The 15,597-nt window shown below is 42.6% G+C and overlaps 1 protein-coding gene across 6 annotated transcripts in view; it reads right to left on the bottom strand.

Annotated features, from left to right (window-relative positions):
- Positions 1-15,597, bottom strand: part of LOC137358596 (signal transducer and activator of transcription 1-like) — a 71,277-nt gene that overhangs the window by 4,305 nt on the left and 51,375 nt on the right. For all 6 annotated transcript variants that reach the window (XM_068024641.1, XM_068024642.1, XM_068024644.1 and 3 more), the window contains 9 exons: positions 14,637-14,720; positions 12,374-12,472; positions 11,291-11,426; positions 9,571-9,623; positions 8,705-8,799; positions 8,373-8,512; positions 6,441-6,629; positions 1,559-1,610; positions 908-993 (listed from right to left, as the gene is read on the bottom strand). In XM_068024641.1, coding sequence (XP_067880742.1) covers positions 908-993; positions 1,559-1,610; positions 6,441-6,629; positions 8,373-8,512; positions 8,705-8,799; positions 9,571-9,623; positions 11,291-11,426; positions 12,374-12,472; positions 14,637-14,720 — 934 coding nt within the window. The remainder of the gene's footprint in view (positions 1-907; positions 994-1,558; positions 1,611-6,440; positions 6,630-8,372; positions 8,513-8,704; positions 8,800-9,570; positions 9,624-11,290; positions 11,427-12,373; positions 12,473-14,636; positions 14,721-15,597) is intronic.

Genomic DNA, 15,597 nt, shown 5'->3' with positions numbered 1-15,597 from the left:
CAGCCACCCTATAGTCTGTATTTGAGATTACTTATTTAGTGCTAAATAAGGGTCAGTTTTGTCATATTTACACAGGGCCTATACAATTCTCAGACAGAAACTTTCCTTAAAAATCCAGAGGTAATTAAACTGTTTTATCAATTGCTTTATCAAGAAAAGACAACCAAAAAAAAAAGCCCCAAGAAAATGAAAAGTATAGCCATCTCTGCTTCCCAAGCAATGGTTTTGGTCACTTTAACTGACTTAAAAGAAGGGTGAAGGGAATGACTCCCCAAATCTAAAATACACAGTGTAAAGACAGCGTCGAGAGGAATGAAGCAAACATAACATTTAAAGACATTAAGACAGACAATAGAGAGACAAGACAGAGGATCTACCTTGCAGAGTTTTCATAGGGGTATAGCCCCACTCCATAGGTTCTGGGGTAACACGTACTGTCATAAATATTGCAATGCCGGTCTCTCTAACTCCAGATCATAAAAAAGCTCCTGATCAGCTGTAAAGTGGCATTAGGACTGAACCAGACTTTAATCCAAGGAATTTCTTGTCAGAATACACATCAAATATAGCTCATCAACAGCAACACTATGGCATATGGAGGCGTGAAATGAAGACTGTACTTATCCAAGATTGTAATCTTAAAAAAAGGAGTTTAAAAGAAAGCAAAGGGGCCCCATAAAAATCTGGTTTGCTCCCCCCCACCCACCTTGTCATGAGAGAGAGAAGCAGGGCAATTTCCTCAATGAAAAGTACCTGACTTAGTGGAGTGGGGGAGGGTGGGTAGAGAAAAGAGACTCGAGTCATCGCAGTCACAAAAGGAACAAATTACATAGGGTTAATACACGACCTAAACAAGAAGGTGTCAGCTTGACAAGGAATAAACATTTACCAGTAAATGATGTGTTACCTGATATTTCAATGTCCTCCAGATGGTATTCGTCCTCCAGATGGCATTCATCCACCATCTCTTCAGCAGGAATATCAGTAGATGGTCTGCAAAGTTGGGGGGGGGGGGGGGGGGGGGTGGAAAACGCAGAGAGAAAGGAGAGAAATCTCAAAACAGAATAGAATTGTATGCAAAATGGCTGCTGCAGTGATTGCCTTTCAAAATAACTCATTGCTTTGGGATGATTCAGAGAATTGTGATCAGGGACTGCAAATATGCAAGTTCTTTATTTCAATTACAAGACAGTAATCCAAGTGAGTTTTGATCGCATCAAAACTCTTCAGACTTCAAGCTTACACTTTGTGTTCACCATCTGCTTCAGAGTTGGATTAGGGGCTTGTAATGAACTGCAAAGTGTATGGGTAAAACAGAACTTTTAGTTCTTAACTACGCAATGCATCCAGGCACACAATACTGCAGGATGTGTGTTTAATGACAGTTAGTTCCATTTTCAGGGTCATAATGCCACTGGCACAGAGCGCCAGCTCCACCCCACCCCCCCCCCCCACTGTTCTTTTATAAATATTGACTCACTGAAGATTCCCAATCACGAATACAAGCCTCTTATAGATAAATACACAGACAGGGTTATAGTCAAAATGATGAGCTCACCTTTCTGATACCACAATTAATCGGGTTCTCAAGTATTTGTTGTTTTGCAAACCTGCAGATAAAGTATAAGACATCTCTAAGAGAATTACAACAATTCCTGATTCCTTAAAGTGAATTTGGTTTATGCTGGGAAAATGATTCAATTCCTGCAGTTCCCGCAGATCCAGGGAATTCAAGGCTTCCTGGCTCAAGATCTGTTTTATGCTTTCAGCTGATGCCCGGTGATGCTGAAGCACTAATGTTACAGAAATACATTATTCAAATATCAACAGATTTCTGTAGAATTAACCATACACCAATAAGTACATTTAATTTTTAGTGAACACTTAAGCTCAGATCTTCCTGCCTCCTTTCATTTCCTACCTGTCCTCAAAGAGCGTGAGAGGAGCCAAGAGTTTCCAAAGAGCACAGCTGACTGGTGAGCAAGTCCTGGTGGGTATTATTCAAACTGGATTGAATTGTAAGTTATTGTTTTAGCAAGACTTAGTTGATTTTTTTTTTTTTTTATTATAACAGTCTTCTAAAGTTTTAAATTTAAAAGGGTTTAGTCATGGCAGGAGAGCTTAAAGCCGTGGTTTGCTCCTCTTGCTGCATGTGGGAATCCGGGAACATTTCCAGTCCCCGGGACCAGCATGTGTGCAGGAAGCGTGTCCAGCTGCAGCTCCTGGAAGCTCAGGTTTCAGAGCTGGAACGGCGGCTGGAAACACTGTGGAGTCTGAGAGCATCGTGGATAGCACGTATAGAGAAGTGGTCACATCGCAGCTGAAGGGACTTGAGGAAGGAAGGGAATGGGTGACCACCAGGCAGTCCAAGAGAAACAGGCAGTTAGTTCAGGTGTCCCCTGGGGTCCCGCTTGAAAATCGGTATTCCGTTTTGGAGGCCGATTCCTCCAGGGAGTGTGGACAGAGCCAAGCTTCTGAAACCACGAGCAGCCTGTCTGCACAGGAAGGGGGAAAAGAGAGGAAGAGCAATAGTAACAGGGGATTCTATAGTCAGGGGAACAGACAGGCACTACTGTGGCAGTCAGTGTGACTCCAGGATGGTGTGTTGCCTCCCTGGTGCCAGGGTCCGGGATGTCACTGAATGGCTGCAGGGCATCTTGAAGGGGGAGGGTGATAAGGCAGAGGTCATAGTACATGTTGGTGCCAATGACATAGGTAGAAAGAGGGATGAGGTCTTGCATCAAGAATTCAGGGAGTTAGGCAGTAGACTAAAAAGCAGGACCTCTCGGGTTGTAATCTCTGGATTACTCCCAGTGCCACGTGCCAGTGAGTATAGAAATAGGAGAAGGAGAATAGCACAGATGAATGCGTGGCTTAAGAGTTGGTTCAGGAGGGAGGGTTTTAGATTCCTGGACCACTGGGACCGTTTCTGGGCGGTCTACATCTGAACCAGAGAGGGACTAACATCCTTGCTGGCAGGTTTGCTAGTGCTGTTGGAATGAGTTTAAACTAATTTGGCAGGGGGAGGGGATGCAGACTCCTAGCAGAATAGGGACACAGCTAAACACAGGAAAGCAAACAAGTCAGAGGGAACACACCAGAAGTATCAAGGAACTAAGACCAGGATGGATGGCCTCTACTTTAATGCCAGGATTATTACAGGTAAAACGGATGAGTTAAGGGCAAGGATTGACACGTGGAATTGTGATATAGTAGCCATCACGGAGACACGGTTGAGGGAGGGGCAGGATTGGCAGCTCAATATCCCGGGATATAGAATCTTCAGGCGAGACAGAGGAGGGGGTAAAAGAGGAGAGGGCATTGCAATATCAGTTAAGGGGTCAGTTACTGCAGTAAGGAGAGATGATATCTTGGAGGGGTCATCAAATGAAGCTTTATGGGTAGAGTTTAGGAATAATAAAAAAGGGACAACCACATTTATTATAGACCCCCAGATAGTCAGCGGGAAATTGAGCAAATATGTGAGCAATTCACAGAGGTGTGTAAAAATAATAATAGGGTAATTATATTAGGTGATTTCAACTTTCCCAACATTAATTGGGATAGTCATCATGTTAAGGGCTTAGATGGAGTGGAGTTCTTAAAATGTATACAGGAGAACTTTTTAGCTCAATATGTAGAGGATCCAACAAGGGAGGGTGCAGTGCTGGAACCCAATTCTGGGGAATGAAGCCAGACAGGTGGTTGATGTGTTGGTGGGGGAGCATTTTGGTGATAGCGACCACAACATGGTACAATTTAAGCTTGTTATGGAGAAAGAAATAGACAAGTTGCAAAAAAAGGTTTTGGATTGGGGGAGAGCGAATTTTAGTAAAATTAGGTAGGATCCGGCCAAGGTAGACTGGAAAGAGTTACTTGTCGGGAAATCTACAGAAGAGCAGTGGGGGGCATTCAAAAAGGAAATGGGGAGGGTACAGGCCCAACATGTTCCCTCTAGGGTAATAGGTAGGAGCAACAAGCCCAGAGAACCATGGATGACCAGAAACATTCAGGGTACGATGAGAAGGAAAAGAGAGGCTTTTACCAAATACAAGGAGAGCAAATCAACGGAAGCATTAGTGGAGTACAGAAAGTGTAGGATGGAGCTTAAGAAAGCAATTAGGAGAGCAAAGAGGGGATATGAGAAAGTTCTGACTGGTAAAAGTAGGGAAAATCCCAAGATATTCTATAAGTATATCAATGGGAAGAGGATAATCAGGGAAAGAATAGGACCCATTCGGGACCCAGGGGGAAATCTGTGGGTGGAGCCAGAGGACATTGGTAGGGTGTTGAACGAATACTTCACATCTGTCTTCACCCAAGAGAATAAGGATGTAGATATGGAACTGAGAGAGAGAGAGACTGTGAGGTTCTTGAGCAAATTGTCATAGGGAGTGACAAGGTATTGGAGGTTTTCGCAGGCTTAAAAGTGGACAAATCTCCAGGTCCGGACGATTTGTGTCCCAGGATGCTGTGGGAGACGAGGGTGGAGATTGCAGGGGCTCTGACCCTAATTTTTAATTCCTCTCTGGACACAGGGGAGGTGCCAGAGGACTGGAGAACAGCTAATGTGGTCCCACTATTTAAGAAAGGTTGTAGAGATAAGCCAGGGAACTACAGACCAGTGAGTCTCACGTCAGTGGTAGGGAAACTATTGGAGAAAATTCTGAAGGAGAAAATTTATCGCCACTTGGAGGGACAAAATTTGATTAGGAATAGTCAGCATGGCTTTGTCAGAGGGAGGTCATGCCTAACAAATTTGATTGAGTTTTTTGAGCATGTGACCAGGTGTGTAGATGAGGGTAGTGCAGTTGATGTAGTTTACATGGATTTCAGCAAAGCCTTTGACAAGGTCCCACATGGGAGACTTATCAAGAAAGCAAAAGCACATGGGATATAGGGTAACTTGATAAGGTGGATTCAAAATTGGCTTAGCTGTAGGAGACAGAGAGCGATGACAGACGGCTGTTTTAGTCACTGGAAGCTAGTGTCCAGTGGCGTACCACAGGGATCGGTGCTGGGTCCCCTATTGTTTGTCATTCATATAAACAACATAGATGACTATGTGGGGGGTTGGATCAGTAAGTTCGCGGATGACACAAAGACTGGCCGAGTGGTTAACAGTGAGGTTGAGTGTCTTGGGTTACAGGAAGATATAAACGAGATGGTCAAATGGGCAGAAAAGTGGCAGATGGAATTTAATGCTGAAAAGTGTGAGGTGATACACGTTTGGAAGGAGTAATGTGACACGGAAGTATTCAATGAATGGCCTGACACTGGGAAGTTCCGAGGAACAAAGGGACCTTGGCGTGTTTGTCCATAGATCTCTGAAGGCTGAAGGGCAGGTTAATAGGGTGGTGAAAAAGGCATATGGGACACTTGCCTTTATCAATCGAGGCATAGATTACAAAAGCAGGGAGGTCATGTTGGAGTTGTATAGAACTTTGGTAAGGCCACAGCTGGAGTACTGTGTGCAATTCTGGTTGCCACATTATAGGAAGGGTGTGATTGCACTGGAGGGGGTGCAGAGGCGATTCACCAGGATGTTGCCTGGGATGGAACATTTAGCTATGAAGAGAGGTTGGATAGGCTTGGGTTGTTTTTGCTGGAGCAGAGAAGGCTGAGGGGTGACCTGATCGAGGTGTACAAGATTATGAGGGGCATGGACAGGGTGGATAGGGAGCAGCTGTTCCCCTTAGTTGAAGGGTCAGTTACGAGGGGACACAAGTTTAAGGTGAGGGGCAGGAGGTTTAAGGGGGATTTGAGGAAGAACTTTTTTTACCCAGAGGGTGGTGACGGTCTGGAATGCACTGCCTGGGAGGGTGGTAGAGGCAGGTTGCCTCACATCCTTTAAAAAGTACCTGGATGAGCACTTGGTACATCATAACATTCAAGGCTATGGGCCAAGTGCTGGCAAATGGGATTAGGTAGACAGGTCAGGTATCTTTAATGCATCGGTGCAGATTCGATGGGCCGAAGGGCCTCTTCTGCACTGTATTATTGTGATTCGCCCCACCCAATTCTATTATTTCCAGCTTTCATTTATTACACTAACTATTATAAAAAAATTACTTTACTCTTTAAGAAATAAATATTGTTCTCATCTGTTTCTCACTGCAATTCTGATCCCACTCCAGAGGTAGATCCACATTGAATAAACTTGGGCCCCAAATGGCTGAAAAGCAAGTCCGACTGAATCCCAGAGCCAAAGCGATTGATATGGTCAGGTCCACAGATTTTAAAAAAAAGTTTAGAATTTTTTGCTAATTAAGACATCGATAACTAACCCCCCCCCCCCCCCCACCAACAGACTTAACAAACAAATGAGGGAGTTGTTCAGAAAGTCACATTTTGACAATCTCTATGGTCTAAATGGTCCTTAATATGGTTCTACTTGAGTGTGGTACCGAAGCTATTGTTGCTCCTCATGGACTGAATACCTGCTTGAGAGTCTGAATAATATTTCCCAAATGCCTCATCCTTGGGAATATCTGGGTACAGATACAGCAGAGGGTGTTCTGGAACATTCTCATCCGCCATCACTTTGTAGAAACGGAGAATTTCCGAAAGAGGAATGTTAATCAGGTGATTCTTGGTGTACGGCTGCACTGATCGGATTTTGGGTTCCCCTGCAAGAGCATGAAATACACCATTAATAAAGAGAAAAAAAATGTTTCAAAAATTGTGAGAAGAGTCACTTTACACTAGGTCAGAAAATAAGATCAGACATAAAAGTTATACTAACAGCCAATCTTGCTAGAAACGAGATGGGTCTAGAAATCTAAAATCTAGACCTTTGCACAATTTATAAATAGTGAACTCTGAATGCACCTTTGTTGCATATTATATAGCTGTGTCAAATTCACTCATTTTAAAACAGCCACAACATGGTTACAGTATGATGGCAAGCTTACATTTTGAAATTATATTGTAGGAGGAAAGAAAGAAATGAAAGTGGCTAAGGACTTCTACTGTTTTGCCATTCTGGGAAAGAATGAATCGGATACAGTGCAATGAGTCCTCCTTTTGACTACAGCAAGGAGTAGGAGCAGCAGAAGAACAAAGTGGAGCTCAGGAAGAAACAAGAGGAAATTTCAGAGAAGCAGTGACCACAGAAGCATTAGGCAAGTGTTTCAAGTGCCTCCCCAGCCATGGGAGCAGTATTCAAAAATTAGATCAATTAGGGTGGCGGAATTAGGAGGCAAATTCTCCCTGTTGCAAGTTCTCCCTGTGTCTGCGTGGGTTTTCGCCGGGTGCTCCGGTTTCCTCCCACATCCAAAGACTTGCAGGTGATAGGTAAATTGGCTGTTGTAAATTGCTCCTAGTGTAGGGAGGTGATAGGGAATATGGGATTATTGTAGGGTTAGTATAAATGGGTGGTTGTTGGTCGGCACAGACTCGGTGGGCTGAAGGGCCTGTTTCAGTGCTGTATCTCTAAATAAAATAAAAAATTAATCTTATTGTCTGCCTCAAGTGTTTCAAAAGGCTACTTGCTTCTTTGGGTGATGAAATTCATCATTGTGCAATCTAACAAAGTATAAGCAATACTAAGCCACTATGGAATTTACAGGAGGAACTAGAAACTCCCCAGCACTATAGATACAAGCAAGTTGTGCAGGTCCCTAGCCTCTCGATAGGTGCAAGCTGTGTAGCATAAGTGTATGGTATTAAAAGGATAGACAGTTCACCCAAGCTTTTGTGCACCCCTCTCCAAATACTGTTAACTGATGCTGGGGTATAATTCCTGGGACATGGCTAAGCAACATACACTGTACCAAAATTTTAAAAAAACAAAGTGCTGGAAACACTCAGCAGGTCTGGCAGCATCTGTGGAGAGAGAGAAACAGTTAACATTTCAGGCCTGTGACCTTTCTTCAGAATACTGTTCTGACTGAGCCATGTGTCACTTTTTAGAAAAAATTATACTACAGCAATTGATTTTTAAGGGTAAATTCTATATTTTAAAAAGTAGATAGATGTTAGTATTGGAGATTGGAATATTTCCCCAACCAGTATCAGTATTCCACGCATCTTGTGTTCTTCACTTCCCAGAGTGTTTGGCTTCCATCTGGAAAATGTTTTGCTGGGCTTCAAATCATAAACTAGGGAATGGGTTTGTGGTTTGATGTTGAATGGAGATGGATACATTTGGTTTATGCAGGCCCTAAAAGAGGCCAAATCAGTATTTTCTTTAAATTAAAGTTCATTTAAAGAAATGACTCCACATAACAAAAGCTGAAGCAAAATGATAACCTCAGCAGAAGAACAACCCCTCCCCTATTTTCCTTAGTGGACAAGAACCCTCTTCCCACTTACTGTTTCCCCCCCCCCCACCACCCCCAGTCTCCAGGGTTTCCCCATTCATTATTTACCATTAGGTAAATGCTCCACCCATGAGAAAGTAATACCACCATCCTTGCAGCTCTCACTGAAACGAAGCAGGAAAGTGCCGGTTGGCATCTTTTTCAACAAACTGCGCTCTCTCCTTTTGCTCAAAAATCCAATAATGTTCCTAGAAGACAAGATTATACAAACCAACTTGTGAAGGAATGAGACTACTACAGTGGCAGGCACAATTGATGAACACACCTGTAAGTGTGCATATCTCTTTAAAATGCTTCAGAACTATTAGGGGCCTATTCATTAGCCTATTTTATTGAAGTGATGAGAATACAACACTGGAGGTGAACCCCAGCCACCTTACCCATCATTCCAGATGTCCTCCAGGTATTTTTTAATTAGCTCTAGTATACCTTGCAACCAGAGCCAGAAGGAAAAGTTCTGATTTGGTAAATTCTCCTGTAATAAGACATCCAAAGCAAATAAAAATGATTAAAAATACTTAACTTGCTAGTAAGCACAATGCTTGCATTAGGACCTTTGTGTAACAAACAAAATGGCACATAGAATAGAACCATAAAATCCTCCAACAAAGGAGGCCATTCGCCCCATCATGCCTGTGCAAGCTCTTTCAAATTAGTCCCTACTCTCCCGTTTCCCCATTTCCCTACAAATGTTATGCTCAGTTTTGATATGTGACTATCCAGATGCCATTATATTGTAAACTGAACAATTATTTGCTCTGTAAAAGCTGTAGTTAACTGCTCTTCAATTCATTTATAGTTGCAGCTTTTGGGGGAAGACAAGAGTGATCCTTCCCATGTTTGATTCCTTAAAGGGGAAGCAGCAAATCGGAAAGTAGACCTTTACCATATAAAATGGTCCTTTATTGTTAGTGCTAGCACCTTTAATGATTACAAACTTTTGCATTTTAAAAGAAAAAGTCAGGGGCAGGTCACTCAATAACACCATTTAATTTGAGGACATTACAGTGTTAATATCAATTCTGAGGAAGCAAGTATGAAAAGGTTTACAGCTTAATGCACTAAAAGCACTTGATCTGTTGAAATGTTGCACAGCATAGGGAATCTTGCACAGAGACAAAAGAAAGGAGGAATCGAACTTTATCCGGCTTTAATTAATGTGGACTTTGGAGAGCTAATGCTGCCCAGTTTAGGTTTGAGCAGGTTAGAGGTAGGTGATACTATAGGTAGAGCTAGAGTCACTAACCTTGGAAAACTTTGCCCATGTAATGCAACACTCTGCATACTTCTGTTGAGCGCCTAAATAACACAAGACCACAGATATAAAACTGGTAACCTGCTGAATCAGGACAGAAATTGTTCTTTTCACTAAAGTGTCATCATATAGAATCTTACAGCACAGGAAGCAATTCAGCCCATCGAGCCTGTGCCAGCTCTTTGAAAGATCTATCCAATTAGGCCCCACTCCACCTCTGCTCTTTCCCCATAGACCTGCAATTCCTTTCCTTTCCAAGTATTTATCCAATTCCCCCTTTTGAAAGTTACTATTGAATCTGCTTCCACCGCCCTTTCAGGCAGCGCGTTCCAGATCACAACAACAACATCCCCGCGTTAAAGAAAACTCATCTCCCCCTCTGGTTCTTTTGGGATTTACAGCAATCAATCCATTCCTCCAGAATCAGACTCCCCAGTTATACTAGCAACAGTTTGAAGAAATCTTTAAAAAAAACCCTGAAAAATATCAATGGGGAAATACTTTCTATATGAAAATACCATCGCACATTTTACACAATACGAGGCAATGTAAAGATCTACCTGGTAGAAGATATTCATATACTGCAACATCTAGACCAGTCCTGGATGCTTTTCAGGAAGCATCCCAAGTCAGGAAACATCCACATATTTTCTTTTTGTATTAATGGCTCCCTAAAAGGAGCACTTATGTTAATTCTTGCCCGCTATCACCCTTATCGGTCAATCAAAATGGGCCTATCCAGAAGTGACTTTTCCCCAAAGCAAGTGCTTCTTAAATCAGGAATGGTCTGGAAATGGACATTAAAGAGTTTCCAATAAAACCACTTCCTGAAATGCCTAACAAATGTCCAAATACCCTGCACCAGGACCTGCTCACTCATCGCCCTGGTCTTCACTGACTTCTGCTGTAACATATCACATTTAAAATTCTCACCCTCACGCTTAAATCCCTTCATAGCCTCACTCCCTCCCTCGAACCTCCTCCAGCCCTACAATCCCGTTTCAAAACTGTTTGCTCCTCCAACTCTGGCCTCATGTGCATCCTCTCCCCTTCACCCCACCACTGGCAGCCTTTAGCCACCTAGGCTCCACATTCTGGAATTCTCTCTTAAAACACCATTGGCCACCTCAGCTTCCTCTTCTCCAAGACCCTGCTTAAAAGCTATCTCTGACCAAGCTATTAGTCACCCCTCCTAACATCTTTAAGAAAAGTCTAAAAGAGAAGGTGCCATAGTAGGAGGCAAATTAGCAGCTCAACAATTCATTCTCAGGATGTGGAGATCACTAGTAAGTCAGACATTTATTGCCCATCCCTAGTTGCTCTGCATAGGTAGCAGTGAACGTTCTTGAAGCTGTTTGATATAACCGAGTGGTTCACTAGGCTCCTTCAGAGGCCAGTTAAGAGTCAACCGTATTGCTGTGGGACTGCAGTCACATATAGGCCAGACATTAGTCAACCAATTGGGTTTTTTTTTTTTTATAAAAACAGCAATCCAACAGTTTCATGGTCACTTTTACTTTTTAAGTCATCAGATTTTTAAAAACCGAATTCAAATTCTCAACAAGTCATGGTTAGATTTGAACTTTCATTTGATTAGTCCAGGCCTTTGGATTTCTAGCCCAAGTAACATAGCCACCACTTACAATACCCCTTATCCTAAGAAAGTTAGCAGACCTACACAGCACAATGGGCTGCAGCTGAAGATACTCACCAAATAACTTTTCTGCCAACATGTTGAGCTGATCGGCATCCAGATGCCTCTTGGTGTTTGAAGAAAACTGCCAGCTCAGTGCTTCAGATAGCTGGCTCCATGGTGCCAAGGGAGGGCTGGAAAAGAACAGCAAATTCTGGGAGACAGAGAGGGGAATACATTTTACTCTCCAAATTATTCGTACTGCAGAGGTTTAGATTGTATTCAGAAAGATGACATTAACATTTTGCATTTTATACATAGCACCTAGCAACCTCATTAAGAACAAAACCAGAACATCTTTACTACAATAACTGAGCTCTCTGCTGCATTTTGTAATTACTATCACTAGAGATAACAGCGTGATTCACCACCGCAACATCGACTTCTGATTATACTTGCTCTAGCTATCGGCTAGGGTTGCCACTTGTCTGGTTTTGGCACTGAATTGTTCACATTACACTCTACACTTCTGGAGCCTCTGCACCACCTCCCCGCTAGAGGTCGTCACATAACAGTCAGTGATAAAACAGAGCCAGACAGGAAGATGTCAATTTCCAGCGTGGAGTGATGAAGACATGTCAGCAGTGGTCATGGAGGTGATTCTTGTGGACCAGGTTCTTTTTCCCCCCCTATTCTTCCATCTAGGGACCATTACTAGTTTACAGATTGCGTATGTATGTTTTTTTGGAAAAAATCTTCTTGAGCAATCCAGAAATAGTAAACATATGGACCAATGCCAAACGAGGGAGATGAAAGCTCTGCAGGAACCTCTGGGACTTGCACTCAACTTCCTGCAGGGAACAAATGGTTTGACATCTATAAAAGGAGCATGTCAAACATGCAGTTGTCTGTACTTGAAGATCATTCAACAAAAATAATAAAAACCTGCCCCACAGAACAAAAGGCAAATACTTCACATTCAACATACACTTAGTGGACAATCCTTCTACTTACTCTTGTTAAATCATACAGTCAGTAAAGGATGCTGCAGACTTTAATATTTCATACAGCTCCCGGGCAGGAGGTAATGGAGAACTAATTCAGTAGTTAATTCCTCTCCCCCCTCTGCCTTGGTTGAGAAATATTCCTATAGACCCTTACCTTTGGATCACTGCAGAGCATATTGTACCAAACCACTGAAGCCCAGCCACTAAGGAGCTGGCTGGCATTTGAGATAATAACAACAGGTAAAGTGCAAGTCTGTCAAAGACAAAAAAAAGCATCAAATCTTAGTGTACAGTGAGAAAATAAAATTCAAGACTACTTAACCAATACTGCAATATCATAAAATAAAGACTTGCATTTATATAGCACCTTTCACCATCTTAGGATGTCCCAAAGTGCTTCATCGTCAATGAAGTACTTTTTGAAGTGTCATCACGATAATTAAGGAAATGTAGCAGTTAAGTTTCACACAGCAAGCTCCCACAAACAGTAATGTGATACTGATTGAGGGATAAAGAGTGGCCAGGACACCTGGAAGAACTACCCTGCTCTTCAAAATAGTGCCATGGGACCTTTAACATCCAGCCGAGAAGGCAGACGGGGTCTGTTTATACATCTGATCTGAAAGACGGCAGCTTGGATAGTGCAAAGCTCCCCCTTGCACTTGGAGTGTCAGCCTAGATTTTGTAATTAAGTGCCTGAAGTGGGACAAATCATTCCAATATTGTCTATCCGCTAGAATAATTATAATTTTGACTCTCCGCGAAATGAAAGCCACCTTGCGTCACATTACCCCATAATGACTACCTTCTCTTCAAAAAAGTATAGCTAAGTTAGAACTGAAGGTAACTTAAGTGGCATACTAATATGCAACCCCGTGGTAGTGTGGAGGATTCCAGACACAAAGCCACATCCCATTTCATAGCAGCCAATTCAGCAGAGCATTAGTAGTAGGTGCATGTTTATGTCCTCCGGCAAAAGGAGAAAAAAAAAAACTTAATAAAAAATGTTCCATCCTCATAAAAATAAATTAAAAATCAAAAGGTTCCAGGAACAGATGAATCCAGATACAGAACAAAGCTCCCACAGCTCTGTGCTCCGCTACTGCTTCAATGATGAGCTTTGATTACAAAGAGGAAGGACGGGGAGCGCGAGACAGCAGGAGCATGAGGGTGTGAGCAAGAAAGGGGGTAGAAGACAGAGAGGGAAGAGAAAGAAAGGAGGAGAAGAAAAAAGGACGAGAGAGAGCGCGAGAGAAAGAAGGTAGGAGAGAGACAGAGAGAGACCAGACAGGCAAAAATTTAAAACAAAAGGGGAAAGCAAGAAAGAGAAAGGGGGAAAGAGAGGGGAAAAAAAGCTGAGGAAAGCTAGAGATCTTGTCACCCACTCTCTGTGGATTCAAACCACCATATCACTATTGAAAATAAAATATGCTAACCCCCATACAGTTTTCAAGTTCATCCTCTAGTCTGAACTTAAAACTCCCAATTTCTCAGTGTACAACTTTCTGTAGCCCAAGGTAGATTGATGTCATTAATGAGAGCTACAATGAAACACCCAAGGGAAAGAACATTTAAGATAGTTACAGCAAAAACTCCATTCAAGCAAACATCACAAAAATAAACTCAGTTAAACAAATGGGAGTATTATGTCCTTTTTAGAAATGCAGCGCATGTAGATTAGTCACCAAGTCTTGTTCAATCTGAAAATTGAGTTTTAATAGTCTTATGATTCTTTGGCAAATGTATCAGCCCCTGTAGGCAGTTAACAGGCAGTGAAATAATGTCAATTCCACAGGCATGTGACTAGCATACCTTTGATGACAGCAACAAGGGGTGTGATCCATGATCAAAAGCAACATGTTAAATAAATGCAGAACTAATCCCCAGAGCAAAAGTTTGTGTTTTGTTAACTTTTAACCGTATCCTAGCCATTTACACAAGTCTTCCAATTTCAGCAGATAAAATCAGATTGAACGACATCAGTGGCTTGCCAGTTCACACCACCACCTGTACACTCAGCCACAATGTCAATAATCTTCCATTAAAATTCCATAGATTTCTCAGGCAGGTGCCCAGGGGAGCTGTGTGCCAGATCAGCTGAAGGATCAACAGTTGCAGTACAACTTTGATAAGAGAAATCAGAACTGCCATCTGTGAAATTGAGGGTAATGTTTCACGCACTTTAGCTCAGTTGACTAAAAATTTTAAAAGTACATTATCAGCAGTCAAACAACCTATGCATTGCTCTCAAGATTAGCTGGAGAATGAATGCAACTACAATGAAATTCATGCATCCAATCACCTGCTTAACCAACTATTGTGATCCTCCCTTCCCCCCACAAAGGTTTTGGTTAAAGACTTCACTGCACTGGACCTATGGCACTGTCCCAATGATGATAGTTAAGTGGTAAACCTACCTCAAGAACGAAGCTGAGCTCTTGGTGAACCAGCTCAGTCTCAAAACTAATAACATGGAGCTCCTCCGTTACAATGAGCGAAGCCTTTGTGGGTGTTGGGGGGTGGGGGGGAAGGGTGCGGATGGAGGAAGAGAAAAATATTAAAGAATTAATAATGCAGGCACAGACATGACACTCATGGTGGATACATTTGAGTATAAATCAATCATAAAACTTGCACGAGAAACATGCGGTTTCTGTGGATGCATGAAACAAGTTTTGGCCACGTGAGCCACATGGAAGATGGCAGGATCCCCAAGGACGCATTGTACAGCGAGCTAGTCACTGGCATCAGACCCACTGGCCGTCCATGTCTCCGCTTTAAAGACGTCTGCAAACTTGACATGACTTCCTGTGACATTGATCACATGTCGTGGGAGTCAGTTGCCAGTGATCGTCAGAGCTGGCGGACAGCCATAAAGGTGGGGCTAAAGAGTGGCGAGTCGAAGAGACTTAGTTGGCAGGAAAAAAGACAGAAGCGCAAGGGGAGAGCCAACTGTGTAACAGCCCTGACAACCAATTTTATCTGCAGCACCTGTGGAAGAGTCTGTCACTCTAGAATTGGCCTTTATAGCCACTCCAGGCACTGCTCCACAAACCACTGACCACCTCCAGGCGCATATCCATTGTCTCTCGAGACAAGGAGGCCAAAGAAGAAGAAAAATGAAACAAGTTTTAACAGGGTTTCAAATCTTTACTGATATGAAACAAAATAGTAACTCCATTGAAGTTCCAGAAAACTAATGGTGATAACAACTTGCCAGTTTACTTGTTCGCACATTGAACAACTTCTCCTTCAACTCCATGCATTTCCTTCAAGTAAAAGGTGTCGCTATGGGTACCCGCATGGGTCCCAGTTATGCCTGTCTTTTTGTGGGATATGTCGAGCATTCTTTGTTCCAGTCCTACTCAGGCCCCCTCC

This window comes from Heterodontus francisci, chromosome X (assembly GCF_036365525.1).
Source record: "Heterodontus francisci isolate sHetFra1 chromosome X, sHetFra1.hap1, whole genome shotgun sequence".
In the NCBI taxonomy this organism is placed as follows: domain Eukaryota; kingdom Metazoa; phylum Chordata; class Chondrichthyes; order Heterodontiformes; family Heterodontidae; genus Heterodontus; species Heterodontus francisci.
This window is presented reverse-complemented; position numbering and strand designations above follow the sequence as displayed.